The sequence below is a fragment of the Tribolium castaneum genome, chromosome 6, assembly GCF_031307605.1.
Source record: "Tribolium castaneum strain GA2 chromosome 6, icTriCast1.1, whole genome shotgun sequence".
NCBI classification, from domain to species: Eukaryota; Metazoa; Arthropoda; class Insecta; order Coleoptera; family Tenebrionidae; genus Tribolium; species Tribolium castaneum.
In genome coordinates, this window is record NC_087399.1 from 5121078 (window position 1) to 5143922 (window position 22845).

Here is a 22845-nt window from a genome sequence, read left to right on the forward strand (position 1 = left end):
TCTGATCGAAAATCTGAAGAGCAGCGCAAACAGGGTTTTTTATTCATAAACTGAGCTTTATAAACAGTCAGTAATCCGGGACAAGTGCAAGCTACGAGCGCAAACACGAACATTGAGAAACATGTTAACCCTTTAATTTTAAACGCCACATTGATGACTGAATAAAACTGAAAAACAAATAACTCAGTGTGAAGTCCATTACGAGAAATTGTGCTGAAATATGCATGTACATGTTAGGTCGCTTCAAATGCATCAATATTGAATTAGCTTGAATCCCACGTTTAGGTCCAAGTGTTGCATATTTAATAAAACCTTTTACCGCTAGACATGCAAAATCACGCACAAAATACACAAACATTATTTTTTATGCGATTATTATATTCAGTTATAACACGGATAAAATGTTATCGCTACATATTTTACGAACGTCAGACCAATCGCAAACACGACAAAATGAACCGCGAACAAATTATAAATGCTTCTGATTTTTTACAACCGGTGTTTAATTAAGGGCGTATTTTTTCGAGATAAGCGAGCTTTCAAAGAAACTGGCACAGAAATGGCGGCTCTTATTTTCAAAATGTGGAGGGGAAAACTGATAGCGTTTTAGTGAGTGTTGTAAATTTTCGACCAAAAGTGAAAAATTCTCACAGATGACATTAAAATTTTAACACTCGTTTAACGCAATCATTGAATAATGGAAGCGTAAAATACACGTTCAAACTTTTACAAAGCTTGTGTTGCCTGTAGGCGTTACAGAAAAAATAAAAATTTTATGATTCAAGCTTCGTTAAAGCTCAATAAAACTTATAATGCAAGCCTAATTACATTAACTGCTTTACTGATTTAGTTACGTGGAAACTTGTAGGCAATTACTAATCAATACACCCGAAAATATTGCAAAATGTGTGTTTGATATTTATCTGGGTGAGTACAATTCACTTGTCAAGTGTTATCTCTACTGACACACCTCATAATTAATTTCATTGATTTTTCCGACCGTGCACTCTAAAAATGTCACAAAAAATGCGTGATATTCCTATTGCTAAGTTAAATAATGGGATAGAAATTCCAGTTTTTGGATTAGCGGCACCTCAGGTGAGTCAGCATATCATTTTGACATTGCTTCTGAATTTATCACAAGTCACTCTGACGCTTTCGTTCCACTAAAATTGCCAATTTGAGTTTTTAGATAATATTATCTTTAACTCTAGACAGTTTTCTTTTTTGATTTCGATAACATTGAAATTTAAGTTTAAATTCAAAATCAGGATTTTTTTGAGGTGGAAAATGTGCAACTTGTGGTAAGTTCAAACTACCGACTAATGGATTGCTCTATTTTTGAAAATGAGAAAAGATTTGGAGTCGCTCTTCAACAACTAATCGAAGGAGGAAAAATCAGACGGAAAGACTTATTTCTCATGAGCAAATTTTGCTGCACTAACACCACAAATTTAGTCAAGGCTGCTCTTTTAGACACTTTGAAAAAATTACAAGTTGCATATTTAGATTTATACTTAATTGAGCGACCACCAGCTTGCAAAGACCACAACCTTATTGAAACGTGGGAAGCTATGGAAGGGCTTTACAGTGAGAAACTGACCAGAGCCATTGGTCTTTCAAATTTTAACAGTAAACAGATCGAACGCATTTTAGAAAACTGCACAATTCGCCCGCAAGTTAATCAAGTAAGTGGTTGGAGACCAAACGGTTTGGACTGATTGATTTTTTAAGATTCAATGTCACCCTTACTTAAATCAAGCTAAATTACGAAAGTATTGTTCGAACAATGGAATTGCTGTAATAAGTTACAGTCCGTTGGGTGCGAGGAATAATATTCAACCTGAAAGTCTCGACGTTCTTAGTGACTGCAGGATTAAAGAAATTGCAAGGAGATACAACAAAACACCAACAGAAATTGTGCTAAAATATAACGTGCAGTTAGGAAATATTGTCATTTCGGACATGTTAATCGAAAGTGCGAATTTTTTCGATTTTTACTTAGCACCTGAAGATATGAGTTACATTTCAACGTTTAGTTCGTAAAATTCGATTTGTGTTTCAGTGTATGTAAATAAAAAGCAGACAGCATTTCAATTAACTCGATTAATTGGAGTTTACTTTCAATATCGGTAAATTTAATACTTGTATAATTGGTTAATTATTTGTGGCTAAATGTTGTTCTCGCCACCACAATTTAAATATTTGTTTTTTGTAAGAAATCAAAAATTCATACAAATGTTATTTGTTTTAATAAAAAACTAATGATTACAACGGCTAGATGGATGCATGAATATCTGCATGGAATCCAATATTCCGAGATACGAGTCAACACGCTCAATATTTCAATATTTGACCGCCGATTTCAATTTTTTGTGAAACATTGTTGAAGTTAAAATTAAAACTTTGTAAATCATTTTTGCCTTCAACGTGTTCACGTCATATTGATTTTGGAAATATCGAGCCTAGAGCTTTTTTATCACCATTCCAAATATTCCATCACAACATTAGTTGTGATCAGATTATTGTTATCTCAAACATTTGGACAAATCGGGTTATTTGCCGAGTATAAATACCAACCAAACACATGCAACACATCAGTTAACATTTCGTTATCCTGTTTAGAGAATCGCTGAAAAACCTCCAGTTGGACTATCTCGATGTTTATCTTATGCACTGGCCACATGCTCTCAAGGTGCAACTACACTGTCTATTTAAGAAAAAAAACATAAAATGATTGTAGGAAGGCCCTAGTTTGCACCCAATCGACCCAAAAACAGGCCTATTTATCCCAAGCGATGTCGATTTTGTCGACACTTGGAAAGCCATGGAAAAAATGCACGAAAAAGATCTCACCAAATCGATTGGCATTTCCAACTTCAACAGTAACCAAATCGACAGACTTTTAAAATCGGCCAAAATCGCCCCTGTTATAAATCAGGTACGCTCGTGTTTTTAAACCCTCTCGCCTAATTCCAATATTTTCAGATTGAATGTCACCCTTATTTGAACCAAAGCAAGTTGCGTAAATTTTGCTCTGATAGGGGCATTACTGTAACTTCGTATAGTCCTTTAGGATCCCCAGCGAGGCCGTGGCAAAAACCCGGCGATCCCTATGTCATTAACGACCCTAAAATCAAGGAAATCGGAAATAAGTACGGAAAATCACCCGCGCAAATTCTGCTCCGGTATAATGTGCAGTTAGGAAACGTTGTTATACCGAAAAGTTCCAACAGAAATCGGCTTGTGGAAAATATGAGCATTTTTGATTTCACACTGAGCGAGGACGACATGAAATACATCGGCACTTTCGACTGTAATGGCAGGATTTGTCCACAAGCTGAGTAAGTCCGAACCCGTTCAACCAATTAAATTTGCTAATTGCGTTGCCTTTTTCAGGGCCAGAGAGCACCCGTTCTATCCCTTTAAGCCCGGAGTTGAATTTTAATACGTTTTGTTTTGTGATTATGTGTTACGAGTTGTGTAATATTGACAAAAACCAATAAATGATATTTATAGAAACTGATAACCACACGATCCTTAGAATATTTCCGTTACGTGACTTGCACAATTCTTGGGAATTATCAAGTGCAAATAACCCTGTTCCTAAATCTGGAAGCGTTTTATTTATGACAAACTTATGCCCGGAATGCAAATCCGGAAATAAAGAGCCGCTTCAAATTAAATGTTTAAGGATATTTGAGTAACGACGTGAATAATTTAGTTTTTGTGTGTCTCAAGCGTCTCAAAGTAAAAACTAGTAGTAATTCGCATCTGGAGCAAACAATTCTTCTCAGGAGGAGTGAATAATGCAGTGGTACTTGCACTTGCACGTGACTACTGTGCGCACACGGCGTGATAAGTCTTTTATTTTATCTTAGTTTTGGCTTCTAATTATTTGGCCAATCATGATTGTGTGCTGTTGTGTTTTCATTTATCGTCAGCCAAACGTCCCCTTAATTAAGCTAACAACAACTTTCCTGGTTTGGAGTCCTGTTATCGATTGCGCGTCTAATTGGTTAATTGGGGTCCTCCAGGTCGTGAAGATGAGGCGCCAGCGATTGCGCCCACCTTTACAACAATGAAAAAATAATCGGAGACGCGATACAATCTAAGATAAAGGGCCTCTTCATCGTGGGCAAACTCTGGAGCACTTTACATCGACCGCCATTAGTCGAGCCGGCTCTAAAAGAAACACTTAAAAACCTACAATTGGATTACCCCGATCTTTACTTGATGCATTGGCCTCAAGGGTTTAAAGTGATAATATTTGGAGGAATTAGGTCGGTATTGATTGGGGTTTTTCAGGAGCGAGTTCGTTCCAGTTGATCCCGGCTTGGTTATTCCCAGTGACGTTGATTATGTCGACACCTGGAAGGCGATAGAGGAGTTGCAAAGGAAAGGGCTGACGAGGTCGTTGGGAGTGTCGAATTTCAATAGCAAACAAATTGAGAGGCTTTTAAAGGTGGCCTCAATTGTGCCAGTGACAAATCAGGTAACAGACAAGAAGTGGAAAGTTTTTGTGGGACTGGATTTTCGTTTTCTTGAATCTACTTCAGGTGGAATGCCACCCTTACTTAAACCAGGCAAAATTGCGTAAATTTTGCCAAGGCAGGGGGACCATTTTAACATCCTACTGTCCACTAGAGAAAGACCCTGGAAGAAATTGGAGAAAAATACGAAAAATATATAACTAGGCAACATTGTTATTCCGAAATGTTTGAAAAATAAATGACTGAGTGAAAATATCAACGTTTTTGACTTTGAATTGAATAGAACATGGACTTTATAAACAGTACATTTTTTACAAAAACTGTTACTAAACAATTATTTTTTACTTTTCCGCTTTACCCGATTAAGCCGGAAGTGGAATTTTATAAAATTCCAGTTGCCATACCTCAATTATGCCGAAATAAAACCCAATATTTATAAAGACCTGAATTCTACAGGCGTTTACAGGCATTTGGACGGCTCTCCACTTTGTTCAAATGAAAAATAATGAGCGGTATTCAAAGCCACAAACAAGAAAAAACAGACTTGGCTGAAATATTATCTTTTGTTAAATCCGCAAAAATCCGTATTTCGTACGCGTAACAATTAAGTTAACACACGGAAATTGAAAGAAAAGTAAATAGAAAAAAGCTCTCGCTGAATCTGTTGAAGCTTTACAGTTCTATAGCAAGTAAGCAGATCGAGGAGCTTTTAAGGCAAGTTACAATCGTTGCTATTGCGTCCTGAGTGAAAGAAGCACTCTAAAAATAAGTCACTAAAATAATGATAACTGTTTTCAGATCAAAAGCTTGTCTCGATTGCACAAAAGCTTTCGTAAAAAAGCAATCAGGAAATATTGCATGCAGGAGTCTTTTTAAATAAAGGAGCTTGTTGTGTTATTACATATTTAACTGTTTCGCTCCCGATTGATCCCGCAGGTTAAATACAACGTAAATTAAATTACCTTAAATAACCCGCGGACTTTTTAATAACGCTAAGAAAATAAAAATTTAGGTCAGCTGTTCCATTTTTGAGACTGCGAGCGCGAATTATGTGAACCTAATAAAAATTTACGAAAGCATCAGAAATTTAATTAATCCTCCGGCTGGCAGATGAACTTCCGCTTTAATAATACTCCTGACTGGAAGCCTGGAATTTATTTTCTTTGATTGTTTACAAAAATAGCTTTCATTCGTTTTTAATTTGAATGTTGTTTTAGGCTAGAATCAAGAAATCGCAGTTGTTTTCGGTTAGGGAAACTACGATTTTTGCGCTCGCTTGTGTTGATCTATCTTTTACAATATTTGTTTTGTATCATTTTTCCCCTCGTATAAACAGTGAAAGGGAAGCTATATCCCGGCGGTGTAATAATAGACCTCATCGACAGGTAAATCAAGAAAAACATCGTTTTATGAATGGCCTCAAGGCACGTTTTTTGTGATATTTGTGGGCTTTATTGATTATTTGCAAACAAATTGATGAAGCAAGTAAAATTTTCTCGTCATGAATAGGCCAAGTGTTGTTCGAGGACACCATACATCCCAGCTGACGCATCGCTGGCGTTTTTAAAATCATTTATTTTCTCATAAAGTATCATGAAAATATAAAAGTCTAAAGAGCTGAGAAAGATGTAGCAATAAAAGTTGGTGTGGTTCCAACGCCGGGCTGTATTGTAGAATGAATGTGTCATAACTCGTTGCCATCAGCGGTTGTAATGCTTGTGCAACGGATTGTTATTTACTTCTCCTGAGACAACACTCGACTCGAGAGCATCAGCCCCAGCGAGCGGCAATTTCGGACAGGCATCCCCTTTCCTTGTGTTTTCGGAAAAAACGAACACGAAGTGGGAGGCGAGATTTGCGGTTGTTGTCAGCGCTTTGATCGGAGAAGTGGGGCCGAGTGCCCCGTTCCTACTCTTTAATATTCGCACTTATGCGATTCCGAAAATCACACTTTGCGCTAAAAGCGGCGCTTTGTGGAATTAGCGACAATGCATCAAAGTGACGACGGCTATTATTATTTTTTCCTTGTTTAGTCTGCGTCTACATAAATGTTCTCGAGGATTGCAGAGATGAATTATTATCCTTGGCGGAGAGGCAGATTCTCGAGCATTTGCTAACTTGTAATTGTCGAGCACTTTTCAAATGTTCCGCTCGAAGAATCTGCTTAATTGCAGTGTAAGTGGTTTTAATTAAGATAATTGTTTCGCCGTGTAGGTGCTTTAGTAAAAAATCCGCACTTTGATTTGGGTCTTTTTGGTTTGTTGCGAGCCCTCGCATTTCCACTCAAAAATAAAACTCATTAAATTAGCCGAGGAGGTTTGACTAGTTATTTTCGCTATCAGGGGGAACAATGAAGCTTTGTAATAGCAGAAATAGAAATTTCCAAAAGGGAATAAGCATTTGTTCAGCTGAGGATTACAGAACATTGCCGCAGCTCGCTCTATGTTTTAGGAATTTGAAATACGAGTACATACATACCGCACTTCGATTTATGTATGAAAACTTCTCTGCTCTTGCCTCGCTTTTATCTCTTAAGGCAATTGTTTCAACAAACAAAATGATTCGCAAATCGATCAAAATTTATTAGACTAGAAAATCGAAATTTGTTGTTTTGTGCGTGTAATAATATTTAAATTTATTAAAATCTAGTCAACACGCCATGTTTTTTATTTGGGAATGTTATTATTATTACAGTCCGCTCTAATACTTTCGGCTAAAAAAATCTTTTTCAGGCTGATTTCGGATTGTATATCCGAACAATTCGCATCATTTTGAATGCAAATGTTTTTGCTTGTGACGGCTTGTTAATATGAAAACAGTACAAAAAAATTAGTGGCTGTTTGTCACAGATGTTGGAGAGATTTCAAACTGAAAAATCGCCAGTATTTTAAAACTAATTCTGCGAAAGTTCGCGTCATGGAGACGGAAATTTGTAGTCTAGAATAAAGCGGTCGTCATTTAGTTCTTAATAGACGGTGGCGAGATTGGCAAAGTTGTCCTAAGGCGTCTCTGTCGCCAATTCAGCGCCGAGGTGGCCTGCAAGAGACCCTTACGACAAGACTTCAAGATAAGGCTGACGGATATTTCGCCGTCGTTGTGCAAACAGACGATGGCAAGTCACGAAACCGCCGCTGATGCATTAGGAAGTCGATTGTAGTCGCGTGTGCCTAAAGTTAAATACATTCGAATGTAGCGTTTCAGCGGATAAGAAAAAACCGGTGTGTTGACAATATGAAGGACACTGATTCGGACGCAGAGACGTGACTCGTAAACAAATTCGCCCTCTGATTCGGCTTCGTTTTGTGATTCAAGGCTTTCCGACGTTAATTTCATTACCTTGATGGCGTTATATCGATCCGTCGATACTCCTTGTACGCCGCTCATCATTGCTTCAGTGAGACACCACTTGGCTGGTTGCAGGAGGAACGCATTAAGATGGGTAGATAACTACCACTATTCCGTTACTTCACGCAACCGAACGGAAAGAACATATTTGTCAATAATGATATCTTTACTGTTACTATAAAGCGATCAGGGATTTTTAGCTACGCTTTCAGCTTTGTAGGTCATCTATTTTTGCCTAAATTCGTCTGCTTTTTGTGTATTGACATGTTGAAATGTTTCATATTTATAGCCGTATTTAATGGAACAAGACAACTTTATTATACGATGGCATGTATTTTTTTTACTTTGGTTTCGCAAATTGTTCATTGTGAGAACTTTTGTGCAAATATTTAGGAGTTGTATTGGCAGTGCTAGGCGGGGTGTCATTAGTTATCACTGTAATTTATTTCGTGTGTGATCTGTCAACAGCGTCAAGTCGTTTCTTGATAAAATCCAAATAATTAACAAAATTAAGAGGAAATAATTTTGATGAGTTCAACTAAACAAAAACAAACAACAAAAATAGAAGGTAAAAAAATAGTATATTACACTCCTTCGTCGTGCTCCAAAACTATTCGTGCCACCATAGAGCGTCATATAAAACTCGTAAAATACACAATTGTAATATCATTTAACCAAACTTCTCTTGATTTAACTTGATATTCTGGTTTGAGCACACACTCAAAGGTGCTTCTTGATTTGGAGTTTTTGTGTGATCGTAGTTAGCTGAGCTTTAAACAAACATAACTTTCCTGTTTCCAACTAGCACACATCCTGTGTAACTGTCTGGATTTATCTTTTGTTACACATCACGGCTTGACCGAGGCTAATTTGTGCAGTAACTCAAATTACAAAAGGAAACTTCCTTTAAAGAATTTGCGACTGGTTATTCCGCCAAAGCAATTCTCCACCTTTACGAGGCGCAATTTTTCCCCAAAAATCGGGGCAATTACCATAAAGTGTTAGCCCAGATAGCCATCTTTTCGGCGTAAAAATTATGAGTTTAAAGCGAGGTAATAGTGCTTTTTATGGCGCAGTTTAAATCAAAACGTTGATATGCATCTGCCGTGCTTTGGTTGCCTGCACCTAATTAGCTGAAAAAACTGAAAAAGCTCGTTCGGAAAGGCTGAAAGTATCGTCTTTGGCATCGGTAAACAAGCTAATTAGAGGCTGTCTGTAAATGACCATGTGGCCGTGTTAAGCCCTATCGGCACGCACACGCTCAGACCGACGTCAACTCGTGCGTGTCCCACCTCGTCAGATTGATTTACTCGACCTGGAGTTACCACCGGCCTAAGTGCCCTTCTGCACGCTCGACAACCGCTCCCAGTTAAGGAAACACGCCCCGCCGTATCACTTCCGGAGAATGCGATCGAAAAAGTGCGTAATTAAGTCAGGAGGACACAATCGGGGCGGGTCTGGATAATGATCAATGTCAAACAAAACGCCGGTTTGCATAACCAAATCAAAAGTTTCGTTTCGTTAGCTGCGGGCAAACACGAGAACAAGTAATGCTACGAAAGGTTGCCTTCGACGGAAATACCCTTCCTATATCATTTATCTATTCGGAAAAAATAACAGAAAGTGGTACAACATTTGAGTGTAATGAATTCAATTTCGATGTATTTATTTTTTTGTCTCTTCTTCTTGCGTGTGAGTAATCGCTTTTGACGGTGGCTTCAATTTACGTGTCATCAAATGACTTGTTGAAATTGTAACATTTTCCCACTAATAAAAACGTTTTGACTACAATCTTGCAGCAACTGGTTTTAATTTCGATAAAACGTTCTGTAAACCCTTATTATTAAAATAACCAGTGCCTGTTCTGAGATTTGTGCAACGTTTAATCACAATAAAAGCTCAAGTGCCATAAAACTGATACTTAAAAACACGATTCGGTCGGAAATGAAAGCCAGATTAGTAGTTGGAAATTTGCAATTTTTAATAATGACTTGACTAGGATTCAAAACATTTCAGTGAGGTTTTATATTTATTGAGTGCAGTCAACAAGCGGGTCTTGTAGCTTGTTTTAATCGGGAAACCTGTCGGGGGAAAGCCCATTCGAGAGCTTAAGGATTTTCGATTATTTTTTTGAATAAAAGTAATGGTTTATAGGAGATTTCGACAGAAATGAAAATTTATGGCGATTGAGGAGCAGTTAAGTGCCTTTTTCCTCCGCGCCACTCAAGGAAGAAACGCGAGACGATGGTAATACTGAGAAATGTTCCTGCCTAAATTTGTCCGCGAAAATGTTCTCTCGATTTATGGCTAAATAAGAGACATGTTTCACAATAAAATTTAAAACTAAAAACTTTTTTAAACGTTACGGGAATGGATTATTCAAATCGTTATCGGAAACAAAATAGGTTACACTTTGAGCAACATTGAAATGTAAATTACAAATCACAAGCCGGTTATGAATTTCAAATATTTTGAAGTTTATCCAACTAAACTGGAGCGCATCAGGGTCGGAAAAATTAACTTAGGTCTTGATACTTCTTTCAGGGGTGAAGGAGTTGGTTTATTAAGTAGGTCTATGCATGGTGGCGTTCACCTGATATGCACAAATATATCTTTTACTCGCTTACGCCCATAAATCTAAAGTTTCATATATGCAAATTTCAAATGCAAATTCATAATGCTAGAACTCATAAATTATAAACTATCTTGTGAATAAAAAAAATGGAAATATTTGCATTAGCAACTCAATAAAATAACGTTTTGACTGACTGGCTTGTAAATGTGAAATGATATTGCTTCGCACGTCTTATTAAGAATTCACAATCGATGCGTAAAAGAGAATTTGGTTTGCATCAAAGTGACACGATCTTTCAATTTATATAAATATTTAAAGCTGTGTTGAAACATGTACGTTTTTTCAACTTTTGTGTCTTCCGGAATGACAAATGAGAGCATCTCCGGCGGTAATTATATAAGCCTCTCTTCGCTGTAATGAGCGCACTTTAATAGCATGATCCTTGGAGGAAGCTGGAGGAGGTAGGTTTCTGGTGATTAGTTGGTTGTTTCTTGACATATAGCTGCCATTATGGGAGTTTATAACTTAATACTTGCAATAACCGACTCTAAGGGAGTGCGATTAGGTTTAGACGGTAAAACGGTAAAAAACATAAATACTTTCGTATTAGTTGGTTTCATAATTTTAGAGAATAGCCCTTAATTGCCATTATCACCCGTCAGGTAGTTTAATTTAGCGCCGAATTAAATTTGGCCCGCCGCTAAATTCCAGCTTTTTCGTAATTGAGGAATTATGTAAATGGGAGCTGATGAGTGAATAAATCTTCCATCAACTTAGTCATTATTACATTTACAATTTTGCGGCGCTATCTTTGAGGTTTATCTGGTTTATGTAACTCGGTTTCGGGCTTAAAAAGCGCAAGGTATTTCTAGTTGATTCGGGAGAATCGGCCCCATTATTAAATTATCCAAGTTTAGTAAAATACAAACATAATTTAAAGTCACATCACCGGCAGAAATCTTTAATTTTATTTATGGTTTAAGTACACGAAAGAGTTGGAGCAGTTGTGCGGGAAACTTGGCGAGGTTTTAATTTACTTTCTTTGGGCCGGCTTGATTTTTCCCCAACTTTAGTAATTTTCAGTTTGCTCTGCATTACAAACAATTCCTCGCGATTTAATAACTGCACTTCCAGCTAATCTGTCATGTGCCAACAATGCCATCACCAAAGTTCCGCCTACTCAAGCGTTGGCAAGGAATTTCATAACTCGAAACTTTACACTGCTAAAGACGCCTCACTTTATTGTAATAAATATTTGGAGATGCTTCGGAAAATATTTTATCTCAATAGGCCAATCGGCTCACCATATAAAGAAAATCAAGTCGTTTATATTTATCCTTAGAGTTACTTCGTGGCACTGCGCTCTAACTAATGGCCTTATGTCTGGATAACTGCTTTTCCAATACGAATGCGATCCATAACAGGGATAAGCACTTAGCTTATAAATATAACAATTTTTTTAGATCCCTGCCATTAAACGCATCCAGATGATGCATTGTCTGGGCCGCCATAAACATATAAATTAATCCAGCAACCACATAGAACTAATGCAGATGTTATTTATGTAATGCACATAATGCAGCTCGAACTACCATTTTCAAGAGTAATTGTGCACGTTTTAATGAATACTCCCGGTTTGGTGTTGTTAGTCAAAGGCTAAAATTTAGCAACAATATTAATTGGGGGATAGACGAGTTAATTATTAATTACTTTGTGCATTATTTGCACTTTGCTATTAGTGCAAAAAACGTGTAAACCGCCCCAGCTCCATTAAAAACTTCCTTGTAATTCCAGTTGTGCGAACCGTGGCTGCACGAGTTGCTCTCATAATCTGATCTAACAATTTGTTAAAGCTGATTTAATTTTATTGCAAATGGTAATTGTGGGAATAGATTTCTGAGATTATAACGTACCGACTACAGACGAATAAAACCCACAGTGCTTGCAACTTTGTATTAATTAAAATGAGAACCACGTCGGGAAGTGCACGTCATTATTTCCTTAATGCCGTGCCGTCGACTTGGTCACAGAGCTTAATAGTTCCGTTTTATTTTCTCATTTGCACATATGACACAGTTTCACGGTCCCAGCAACTTTTTCCGTTTAGTATTGGGTTCAAATTAACAAAACCGCGCGCAAGGTAGGAGACAGCCTTGACTTTCCATTACCCAGTTGTAATGCTTTATGGAGTACATTAGCGTAGATCTCTGGAAAACACATTTGAGTGCGCTACCGTCACTTCTGTTACATTGTTTGTCCTCTATTGTTTTCTATCTTAACAAGCTCAAGTCAAATTGCGTCTGCACGTCCCTCGTTTATTACGCTTAAGTGAGTTGGTGTCTCGTTTTCACTATTTATTTCGCGAAATTTGCGTGATCATTTTTCCTCGCCAAAGCTGGAGCCACTTTTATTAAACACAAGGTGGTTCGTTCGTTATGTCTCCATGTGTTTAATTAATTCCTTTCCGGTCGTAATGCCACCATTCATCGTTTTTACGATTATCGTAACGTGGATTATCACCGGCGCCGGCATTATGAAGCGAAGACCTGTCAGCTAAAATAAGGTTCTGGCTTTTCTTTCAATCATCCTTTTATCTCCTGTACATTTTAATATAGAACGAGTGGCTTTGTTCGAAGCTCAAACTTGAGAATTAGGATTTTTAATATCGAGGAGAAATAAATTGACGAACTTATTTTAATCTAGGCAAACTAATTGTGACTTGCTCTTTTTCTAATTGGATGAAAGACGTGCTCAATGTTCTAAAACACATTCAGCTAGAGAAGTTTCAGTCGATTTCATTATACTTAGAATAGTTACATTTTATTGTTTGAGTTTACTGAGGAAATTGGAACATCTGAACACCACCGAGTTAAAGTTCTTTAATAGAGGGTTTTGGAAAAGTAAAACCTGATCGGGCGGTTTGGTCAGCTTTTATTAACGACACCATAAAGTGGCTTTATTCATTAGTTCGCTAGTTTTAAATTATAAAGAGTCGTAAAAAGCCGAACCGTTCCAAACATGCTAAACTTTATGAAAGCTTGTTATTTTAATCGGGTAATTTTATTATCTCTATTATGCATGAAAGCTGAGAGAAAAGTTGGCTGCATTTTCCACGTGTAAACACGATCGAAAAGTGTTATCCTTACCTTCGTTTTTTCAATTTCGGGATTAATTAATCATTTTATCAAGTCTCACATTTAACTCCTTTTAAGTTCAGTCTACTGGCTTGAATATAATCACCTTAACTCCCGGTAAAGTCATTCAGGACGAAATAAAATACGATAATAATAATTAAACTTGGGAGCTAGTTTTGTAAGTTCGAGCCTGCAAGTTTGCACTTTCCCACCTGTGCTAACTTCCGATATATTAACCTGAAGAACAACAAATTAAGTTAATTACTAATAAAACCCTATTAAAATGTGGCCTAACTCGTAAATAACGATTACATGACCACACTGTATCATAACTTACAATTATCCTCTTAAACGTTACGCCTTGTTAAAATGTTGCATTTAAATTTAGAGCCCACAGTGTATAAACACCCCCAGCCAAATGCAACTTTGATTAAACCACCGAAACCGAGCGAATAAATTCGCCGTGTATTTTTTACTCCAGCGCGTTGTTGAGAACAGATAACAATAAGAATAAAATATTGTATGAAAATTTCCGCTCTCTAAATCGAAATCAATAGATGCCACGGGCTAAAGCTTCTTAACTTGGGAGAAGACCGCCGTTCTTAACGAGTGTCTATTGGATTCGACGGGAAAAATGCACGGTCATTACAAGGTGATAATGCTTTTAATTTCCGGAACGATGCAGAAAAACGCAGACGCGGGAAGGAAACATAATTTGTTATTGTTGGCCGAACACAAATGCACAATCTGCATCGGGTAAGGAACGGGATGAACGCGGCGCGAGCGACTAAGTTAAATTAAGTTTCCAAATTCAGTTAAGTGTAAATTGAAACTTATGGTCTTCCGCAATTGGTTAGAGCAGTCCTACTTAACGCAACATGTTTCGATTCCGCCTCCTCTGGGTGCGACAATAAATTAACTAAAATTTGAATAATCTTACAACTTATCGCACTTCTAAATCAAGCACCGCGCAACCAACGGCAAAGAATTTTTCACGTCGCATTCATGCGTTATTAATGAGCGCCATTAATACGTTTCTGTTTGAGTTATAAAGATGAAGTTGCACGTGCATCAGCCTTTGAAGGGAAACTTTTTCTTAATACGGCTTTGTCACGCGACTGTGCGATTGCTAATACTCAAATATTTAATTAACGAATTTTTGACTCGGGGGAAAACGGATTGCGACCCAGCCATCCTGTTGAGAACGCTATATGTTTGGAGATTACCTTTGTTTCGTCCTAGTGACATCCTAAATTCAACTATTAGGGTCCATCTAAAAGGATCCCGGTTGGGGTTCTGATTTATTTCATAAGCCGGTTGGGGGCTTTTTTATAGTTACATGAAATTTTTTTTTGAAAATAGAGTGAATAAAGTGCTTATTTTGAAATTTTGTTTGTTTTTAGTCAGATTAAAGCTTAAAATTTGATAAATAATTTGACGGAAAATAGCTGAATGTTTGGGAAACACGAAGTTTTACAAACCGCCGAATCTTTCAATACTCGGGCCGTGGTCCAGCAAAGCCTAGCTTAGGGTTATCTCGTGATCTGGATACTCCTGACTACATATCGTACATTGAGAGTGACATCCCAACAAGGATTGTCCCGAGATTGTATTGGCAAAGTAATCCTGCTGCAGGATATCTAAATATATGGCGGCAGGATTATGCATAGGGAGCCCCACTCCCACTGTCTGCTTGTTGATAAGAAGTGAGGCAGCATTACGGGATTTGGGGTAGTAATGTGCATGAGATTTACCCCCAGACGCAATTTCCCCGTTTTAATACAATCTCCATTAAATCGGATTATTTTTGTCTAATTGCAAGCATCGATTTTCCCACACAGCGGTCAAGTGTGTTGTTTTTCCTCAAACACATTGCGATTTATTATTTTTAATAAAGTGGCGACAAAAAGATGGGACTGCGAGATTAGAGAAATTAGGTCGGAATGCGAGTCTTTATGTTGGTGGGTTTTAAGGCTTTGTGTGGCGTCCTGGCAAGTAAAGAATGGCAAAGTTTGCTTTTAAGGTGTGGTGCATCGACCTTTTATCACTACACCCCCAGCTTCCTCTCTTTTTAACGCCAGTGCACTTCCGTTTAATTGTGCCTGCAAAGGCGCGGAAATTTTCCCATTCTGCACCGTCATGTCCAACTTTGTGTGAAATCTCCCATAAAGCAAGCATTTTCCCATATTTAAGCCTAGATTTCGAGCAAATTGCCCTTTTATTATCACGATTGCTTATTAATGAGAGCAATAACAGTAAAATTGCGAGGAATTTTCGGAGGGTAGTGCAATTAATGAAGTGGCTGTTTCATTTTATTAGGAATGGGTTAAACCCCGGTGCAAGAAATGTAAATTGTAAACAAACACATTCAACAAATGTGTCTCCACCACCTGCTGTAGCTAACTTCGCTATATGTTCCTTGTCTTCAGAAACTAAATGCATAAATTTATGGCACTGCAAGTTCTACTTCCACTTAAATCCGAACACTATGCAAATGGAGGACCCAAGAAATTTGCCAGTTTTGCCTAAACAAAGGAAATTATTTTAATTACCACAACTTTTAAATACAATTAAATTCAATAATTGATAGGTGAAATCAAGTTAAAACAGCTTGTCATTAATTTTTGTTTGATTCATTTTTGGTGGAGGCGCCGGGTGAGTGCAAGTAGCACACAGTTTTATTTATGATTTTGGCCTCTAAATATAATGTATTCGAAACTCAATTTTTGCCTCAAATTTGATTACTTTGTATGTGCTCTTTTTTCCATTATACTTTCACTTATATGAAATACTTGCATAAAATTTCGTTCCCGCCCGAAATTGCCGTTAATCTCCCTCTTATGACTTTTATATTCATTTTGCGTTCATGCGGGTCGTATAAATTTTCAAATATCTAAATAAATTACGTCCGAACCGCCATGCTGTGTGCATTAAACCTAACAGAATTTGCCGCTTTACTAATTAGAAATGCAGTGCTTTTGTGTCAGTCAAAGACCAACCAGCACGTTATCAACTGATAAGCTTTGGCACTGGAAAAAATAGACGAGAGTTGGTCACGAAAGGGTGTGTTAGAACAGTGAAACCGGCAGATTTTACATAAGGGGAGAAAAATACTTTCTCCGGAATAAAAGCGTCTTTAAATTCATAATTAGGGAGGGTTTTGGATGTTTCGTTTTATGGAGCTTTAAAAGAAAGTTAAGTGATTTTTTGCAAGGGGCTATTTTTTTAACAGGAAAGCAAAGTTTTATGGGGCGTTTAAATAGGCTCTAAAGGTGTTACAAACGTGATATCTGGCGCCTGTTGACTCAAAACGAAAGTATTTTTAAATACTTGTATTTCAGTTTTCTGTGATACAAAATTATATAACACTAACTATGTAAAAATAAACACTTTAAAGATGTACGACTTTTCATATGTAATTGCATATTCAACCTCAAACAAATTGATTTTGCGCCCTTGGGTCTGCAGCAATGTGGCAAGTGAGCCGAAACAATGAAGGAATTGAACCGGATATTGCTGATGGAATTGATAAAACTTAGTTTAAGCTGCAAATAGGATTAACTTGGAAATAGTGCCATAAAACATGAAAAACCTAGAATGATTTAGAAGAGTATTAAAACTGTTAAAAGTGTTAGTTCGTCCAAAAAACTATTTGAACTATTTTTAGTAAGTGGCTAAGCTAGTATAGTAAGCGTTATTAACTAATCTAACAAGCTAAACAATAAACCTTTAATTTCGTATTACAAGAGAATGTTAAGTTCCTTTTATACGTTCTCCTCGTATCTAAAGTTAATTTCCTTCAAGCAGTAACTATTAAATTTCTTCGGAGCGCAACTATAACAAAGGACGTTTCCGCAAAGCAACATTCGTATTACATTTTTCATAAAAGTGCAAATAACATTAAAATTGCGGTGTTTCCCGCAAAATATGTCCGCTCAACGCAAGTTTAATTAAAACAAAATTTATAAGCTTCGGATCATTTGTGTTGATGACTGTAATTAAACAGCAATAAATAAGCGTGTCATGATATCTCATGTGTAATTCTTAACCCGATACCATAATTTCGTGAGATTAGTTTCGCGTTCATGTACGAGTAATGAAAATAACACGATGTAAAGCACGCATGAACAAGAAAATTCCCAACATGTCAACTATAAAATTATGGAAATTGGCGGGTTCAGAATGTGAGGAAACCTAGAATTAATAGTTTTTAGAAAAAATGATGTATTGTGTTGTGAGCGATTTCCTTCCTCTCTTTATTGAAACTGTAATTCGATTTAGACGCCAAGCGGACTAAATTCAAGAGTAAATCAAAACTGAAAATAATGTAAGCTGTCTTTGTGAATAATATTCTTAATATATCACAAGATCCGTATTAACTAATGGAAAGTCGTGATTCTTCAGGTTTCAGCGACGTTTTCAGGAAGTTCGTGCATCATTACCAATTCTATTTAGTAATGTCTTCAATTGGATTGTCACAAAATACAATTTTAATAATAAACGTTTCATTTAATTTAATAGTAGTGTTCAGTGATCAAGTCGTGCTTTAACCAAAAGTTGTTTTTAATTTTTAATACTAAATAGTGTGGCACAAAGAGTGTCAGCTTGAGCCCATTTTTCTGATCAGGAGAAAGCTCGTTCTCTGCGGATCAAATGCCCAAACACATTAACGTCAAGCCGAAATCTTTCAGCGCTGATAAAATAATTGATGGCTTCCGGTGATAGCGATTTATGAAATTAAGAATCGATTGAGTGGCATCATCGGTCAGAGCCAGCGACTTGGGAACAAACAAAACTTCCGCAATTATTGCAGCTCTTGAAAAATTCGAAAGGACATCCGGAAACGCTGTCGCTCCAATCTCACCTTAATCCGGGAAGGGATTCCAGGTCGCGTGTCGAGGAGCATTAAGAATTGATAATAACGCGGTGTCGGCTTCGAAAGCTAGTGGGAATTTTTTTGAATGGACGTGTGTAATTGGTCCGGAAAAAGCGAATCCCTATTGATTAATTTCAGGTCTGAAAATAGGTCGAGTAAAGTAGAGAATGCGTTTGGCAGATAATGACAGGAAGCACGACTTGATTGACTCCTATCGAGCTTTCATATCTTACTCAAAGCGCTATTTTTGTACCAGACAATTGTTTTATATGCGTCCCAGCTTAAATCTGTTTGCTTTGTGTGGCAATCCCATAAATCACGAAAGTCCAACATTACCAGCATGCACTTACAAAATTGAGCAAAGATTTCAGATATACTTTCGTGTTTGCGGAGCCAAAACTGTTCAGGAACAGTTTGATAAAAATAACATTGTACTTTTGAAGAATAATTGAATAGATAGTAATAAATAATGGAAACGTGGAACGTATGTGTAACATCTTTTCGTACTTTAAATCTTCTTTCGAACTTTCTGACGACTGCGTCTGCGAAATTATTTTTCCTTTTCTGATTCTCGCGATATAGTTTTCATTTTTCTAGTGGAGAACAAGAACGCTACGATTACTAACCACTACAATTAAAACTAGAAAGTTTCGTTCCCATAAAAATTTAATTAAACTAATCACTTTGCACCCTTCAAATTATTTGTTTTGTGTCTGATTTTAATAAAACAGTTTTTTGCTAATGTAAATAATTAACGCAGATCAGAATAAACAGTGATAACAGTAACAAAATTTCAATTCACAATTAATAATTTTAACAATTTGATAAAACAACAAAACTGGAAGATAAACAAGTGTTTTTGTTGAATTATGTTTGATGGAACGTACACATATTTTAATTGTTTGAGGAGAAATTGGTGGGAATTTAGACAATTTGGGGCCAAGTCCGGGCTAATAAAATCCCTAATCAAAACCGTTTCGAAAAAAGTCTCTTAATTACGCGGCCATTTAAAATCGGTTTTGTTTCCGCCATGAGAACAGCCATTTGTACGTCGCGTTTTTGCTTTTGTTGCAGTAAAGTGGAGTACGTTTAGCGCTTTGTTATCATTGTTTGCCGAGAGAATGCAAGCTGGTGTCTCGGCCGAAATGTATCCAATTTTGTTTATTCATCGCAGGTAAGAATATTCGCGGCGACATTTCGTAAGCCGTCATCTCATCGTGTACAATAATTAATCTGCGAGTTGAAATTGCGGAATGTTACTCAAGACTGGAGTGATTTATCCGGAACCACTGTTATATTAATTGTAACATTTGTCACTGCTGGAACTTTCTGAAATTCTGATATTAAATTCAGGTGCGCGCCATGGATCGTTCTGCACGTATTTCTTGTAAGTTATGTGTGCGGTAACGGACTCCTAATAACTTACCCTCGTTTCTTCCAAACATATTAGTTTCCAAATTTATACCCGGATCATTTCAATATCTCAACCGGAAATTAGAGCACGGCTTACCCGAACAATGCAATACTAATAAAGTTTACCCAGAAATCAATTCTTATCTCCAGCGGCGACCGGCCCTGCGCTCACACAGAATTAAATCATTCCAAAGATAAAAACTCAAACTGAAATGGAGAGTGCGTATTAAAATTCAGAAAAATATGTGGAATATTTCATGTGACCCAATTCCAGCGCGAATTCGCACTTGATTACGAACATTTACATTTTGCTGGGTGTTTCTTTCGCGACAAAGCCGCGTTAATCCAGAACCCGTTCTAACTAAGAAAAATATGCAAAAACAAAACCATTAAATTTAATGTCACATTAGTTATTTTTCTGTATTTCGCACACAACGCATCGTTTGGTAAAATGTTTGGACAAATTGCCTGACACTGGTTAAAAACCCGATGAATGGGTCTTTATTCTATAGAAATCACTTGTGTTAATTACCCGAAATTAATTTCGCTGAAAAGTGATTATAAGGTAAAACGCGTATTTATTTTATAACACGTCTAACGAGAAATTAATAACGAGTTATTGATTCCGTTACCGCTCACAATAGTTAATAATTTCCAGTTAAAAAAATTGGGGCACTGACAGGCTTTGCTAATAAAGCTGTGAGCTCTATCGGTTAAAGCCCGACTTTTTTAAAGTGGAACTTAAACCTGCAGCACATGCCAAACTGCCATTATCATTACGTTACCCTACCGACAGTTCCAGTGCGAGATTAAGTCATGGATAGGACCATAATGTATTATGAAGACGATTTATTTTTGCAAGTTTTAACTACCTGTCACAGTTTTATAGCGCTGATCCTCTCAAAATCAGTTTTCACTTTTACGTAAGTGAATTGTAATATATGCGAAAACTATTGGCAATTCGTCTCATCTGGAGGTGGGAGATCAGTCATATATCTTCCGCTTTCGGAGAGGAACCTACTTCGGGCCCAACAAACAGAATCAAACTTGCAATTTAGCGTTTTCGATTATAGGGAGGGATTGACGGTAAATGTAATTATTGAAGTTCTTCACTTACACGTAGCTCTGGCAATGTATGCGCAAGTGCTCTGTAATCATTGTCATGAATAAATAAATTAATGCCATTCTATCCGTCTCGACATAATCAGTCTACAACTGACACGTGATACACGTTAATGGTTCATGAACACCACAGTTCAGACATAAGGTTTTAATTACACATCTGTCGGTAAACCGACTAGTAACTAATTAGATATTTAGTCAATGGGTATCGACATGCATTGTGCACAGGAGAGGATTTTTAAAATAACGTGTGTGGAAACAGGTTAATTTTCTTGATAATTAGAAATTAGAAATGCATGAAGGGTGTACACAGGTCAGGAAATTAATTGACGTGATTAAGTTAAATTTCTAAGGTGCCTCTGCATTACGCATAATATGAACACCACAATTATTGCTCTCTAGCTCATTTAAAATTTAAAATTTGTTTGTTGATTTTGGGCACATTTTTTCGAGAGAATGTGCCCATAAGAACAGCGTCGAAAATTGAAACGTCTCAATTTGATTTAGACGCCATTGGGCAAACTTGACAGTCAAAGTTTATTGCATATCATAAATTGAATTCCAAACTTTGACGTTTTTATAGGATTTTAATACTTTCTTTGTGCTCCATTCATATTTCAAATGCTATAAATTACATGACCATATACCTAAAAAGGGCTTTTCTGTACTCGCCTGATCCCAATCCTTAATTTATTTATGGCCGAGGTAATAATTAAATACTTGTGAAAATATTCGTGCACGGAATTCGCCAAACAAATCAGAAAACACTAGGAGAAATATTAATAAAAGGAAACTACCCGTGTCACAGGTTGAACCGAATTATACCAATCAGTTTAATAGCATTTATGCGTGCGTTTTTTGTATAAAACTAAATAGGGCCGTTATTTTTAACTCTTTTCTCTATGCTTTGCCTACATGCAAACGACCACCTGACGTGTTCTGTCTTTAATGAAGCTTAAGTCGGTATAAAAGAACTACACGATTCGTACTTCTGTAATGGATTAGCATAATTTGTGCTTAATTAAGTTGTTCGATTTTTCTGTGGAATGGTCACACGGTGCCGCTGCTAAACGCTGAATTAAGAATGATTATGTCCATTTCACTGCAGTTGACAATTTTAACGAGGAACTAAATTAAATTCTAGTAGAGAACAAAGTAAAGGTGAATGATGTCGCTTCAGCTGCAATTATGGTTACGTGAAGTGTCTCTTATTCGACGAAATGGATTCAGATTTCTGTGCCTTTCAGAACGTCAATTGCAAAGCTTGATGACGGAGAAACTCGAATTAAAACTACTCGTGTGCCTGTTTTTGCAAAATCCAATTCGAGGCAAGTACACTACTTTGTGTACCCTTGCTAATCCATCTGGGTTTCTCCAGAAAGCCAAATAAATCCCTTTTTCAGAATTTGTTTCGCTGAAAGCGCCTCCACATAATGTCTGACGCACCAAAAAGCTATAGAAGTGGTCTTTAACCGAAATCAATTTGTCTCCGTGTCCTTTTCCGGATTGTCGACAAAACACGCCCGGTCATTTCACCTAGCCCACTTTGCCTCCACGTAGTCCTGCCTTTTCCTGCGATTCCTCGCACGAGAACGGCGGCTCCAATCCGGCGTTCAGCTCGGGGAAAATATCCGCTTTCAGTAGCTTAGCAACTCTTATAGAAAATCCAGAAGACGTATTACAACAACTCTCAATGAATCGCTGTGGAAATTATTATTTCCAACACTTGCCAAACACAAAAAGAATAAATGTAGCTGTCGGATCGTGCGCTGCCGAAATTTATTAAGCGTTCGAGGGTCGCTTCTTTTAATATTCTATCACGTGATAAATCAGGGCGTGTGACGGGGTTGCTGCACAATTTACATAGATTTGTAGAGAAGTTTATCA

At 37.1% G+C, this 22845-nt stretch overlaps 3 protein-coding genes across 3 annotated transcripts; all 3 read left to right on the top strand.

Annotated features, from left to right (window-relative positions):
* The first annotated feature begins 915 nt into the window (after positions 1 to 915).
* Positions 916 to 2106, top strand: LOC107398511 (aldo-keto reductase family 1 member B1-like). The gene is made up of 4 exons (XM_015982813.2): positions 916 to 1098; positions 1284 to 1590; positions 1657 to 1688; positions 1735 to 2106. Exons 1-4 carry the CDS (start codon positions 1015 to 1017, stop codon positions 2044 to 2046), a joined length of 735 nt encoding a protein of 244 aa, XP_015838299.1. The 5' UTR covers positions 916 to 1014; the 3' UTR covers positions 2047 to 2106.
* Positions 2107 to 2623: 517 nt separating this feature from the next.
* Positions 2624 to 3529, top strand: LOC664243 (aldo-keto reductase family 1 member B1). Its single transcript, XM_015982814.2, has 4 exons — positions 2624 to 2695; positions 2744 to 2941; positions 2989 to 3344; positions 3400 to 3529. Exons 1-4 carry the CDS (start codon positions 2672 to 2674, stop codon positions 3446 to 3448), a joined length of 627 nt encoding a protein of 208 aa, XP_015838300.1. The 5' UTR covers positions 2624 to 2671; the 3' UTR covers positions 3449 to 3529.
* A 280-nt stretch (positions 3530 to 3809) lies between these two features.
* LOC664236 (aldo-keto reductase family 1 member B1-like) lies at positions 3810 to 4748 on the top strand. Its single transcript, XM_064357458.1, has 4 exons — positions 3810 to 3855; positions 4052 to 4253; positions 4312 to 4495; positions 4560 to 4748. The coding sequence occupies exons 1-4, from the start codon at positions 3810 to 3812 to the stop codon at positions 4695 to 4697; spliced, it is 570 nt and encodes a 189-aa protein (XP_064213528.1). The 3' UTR covers positions 4698 to 4748.
* Positions 4749 to 22845: the final 18097 nt, after the last annotated feature.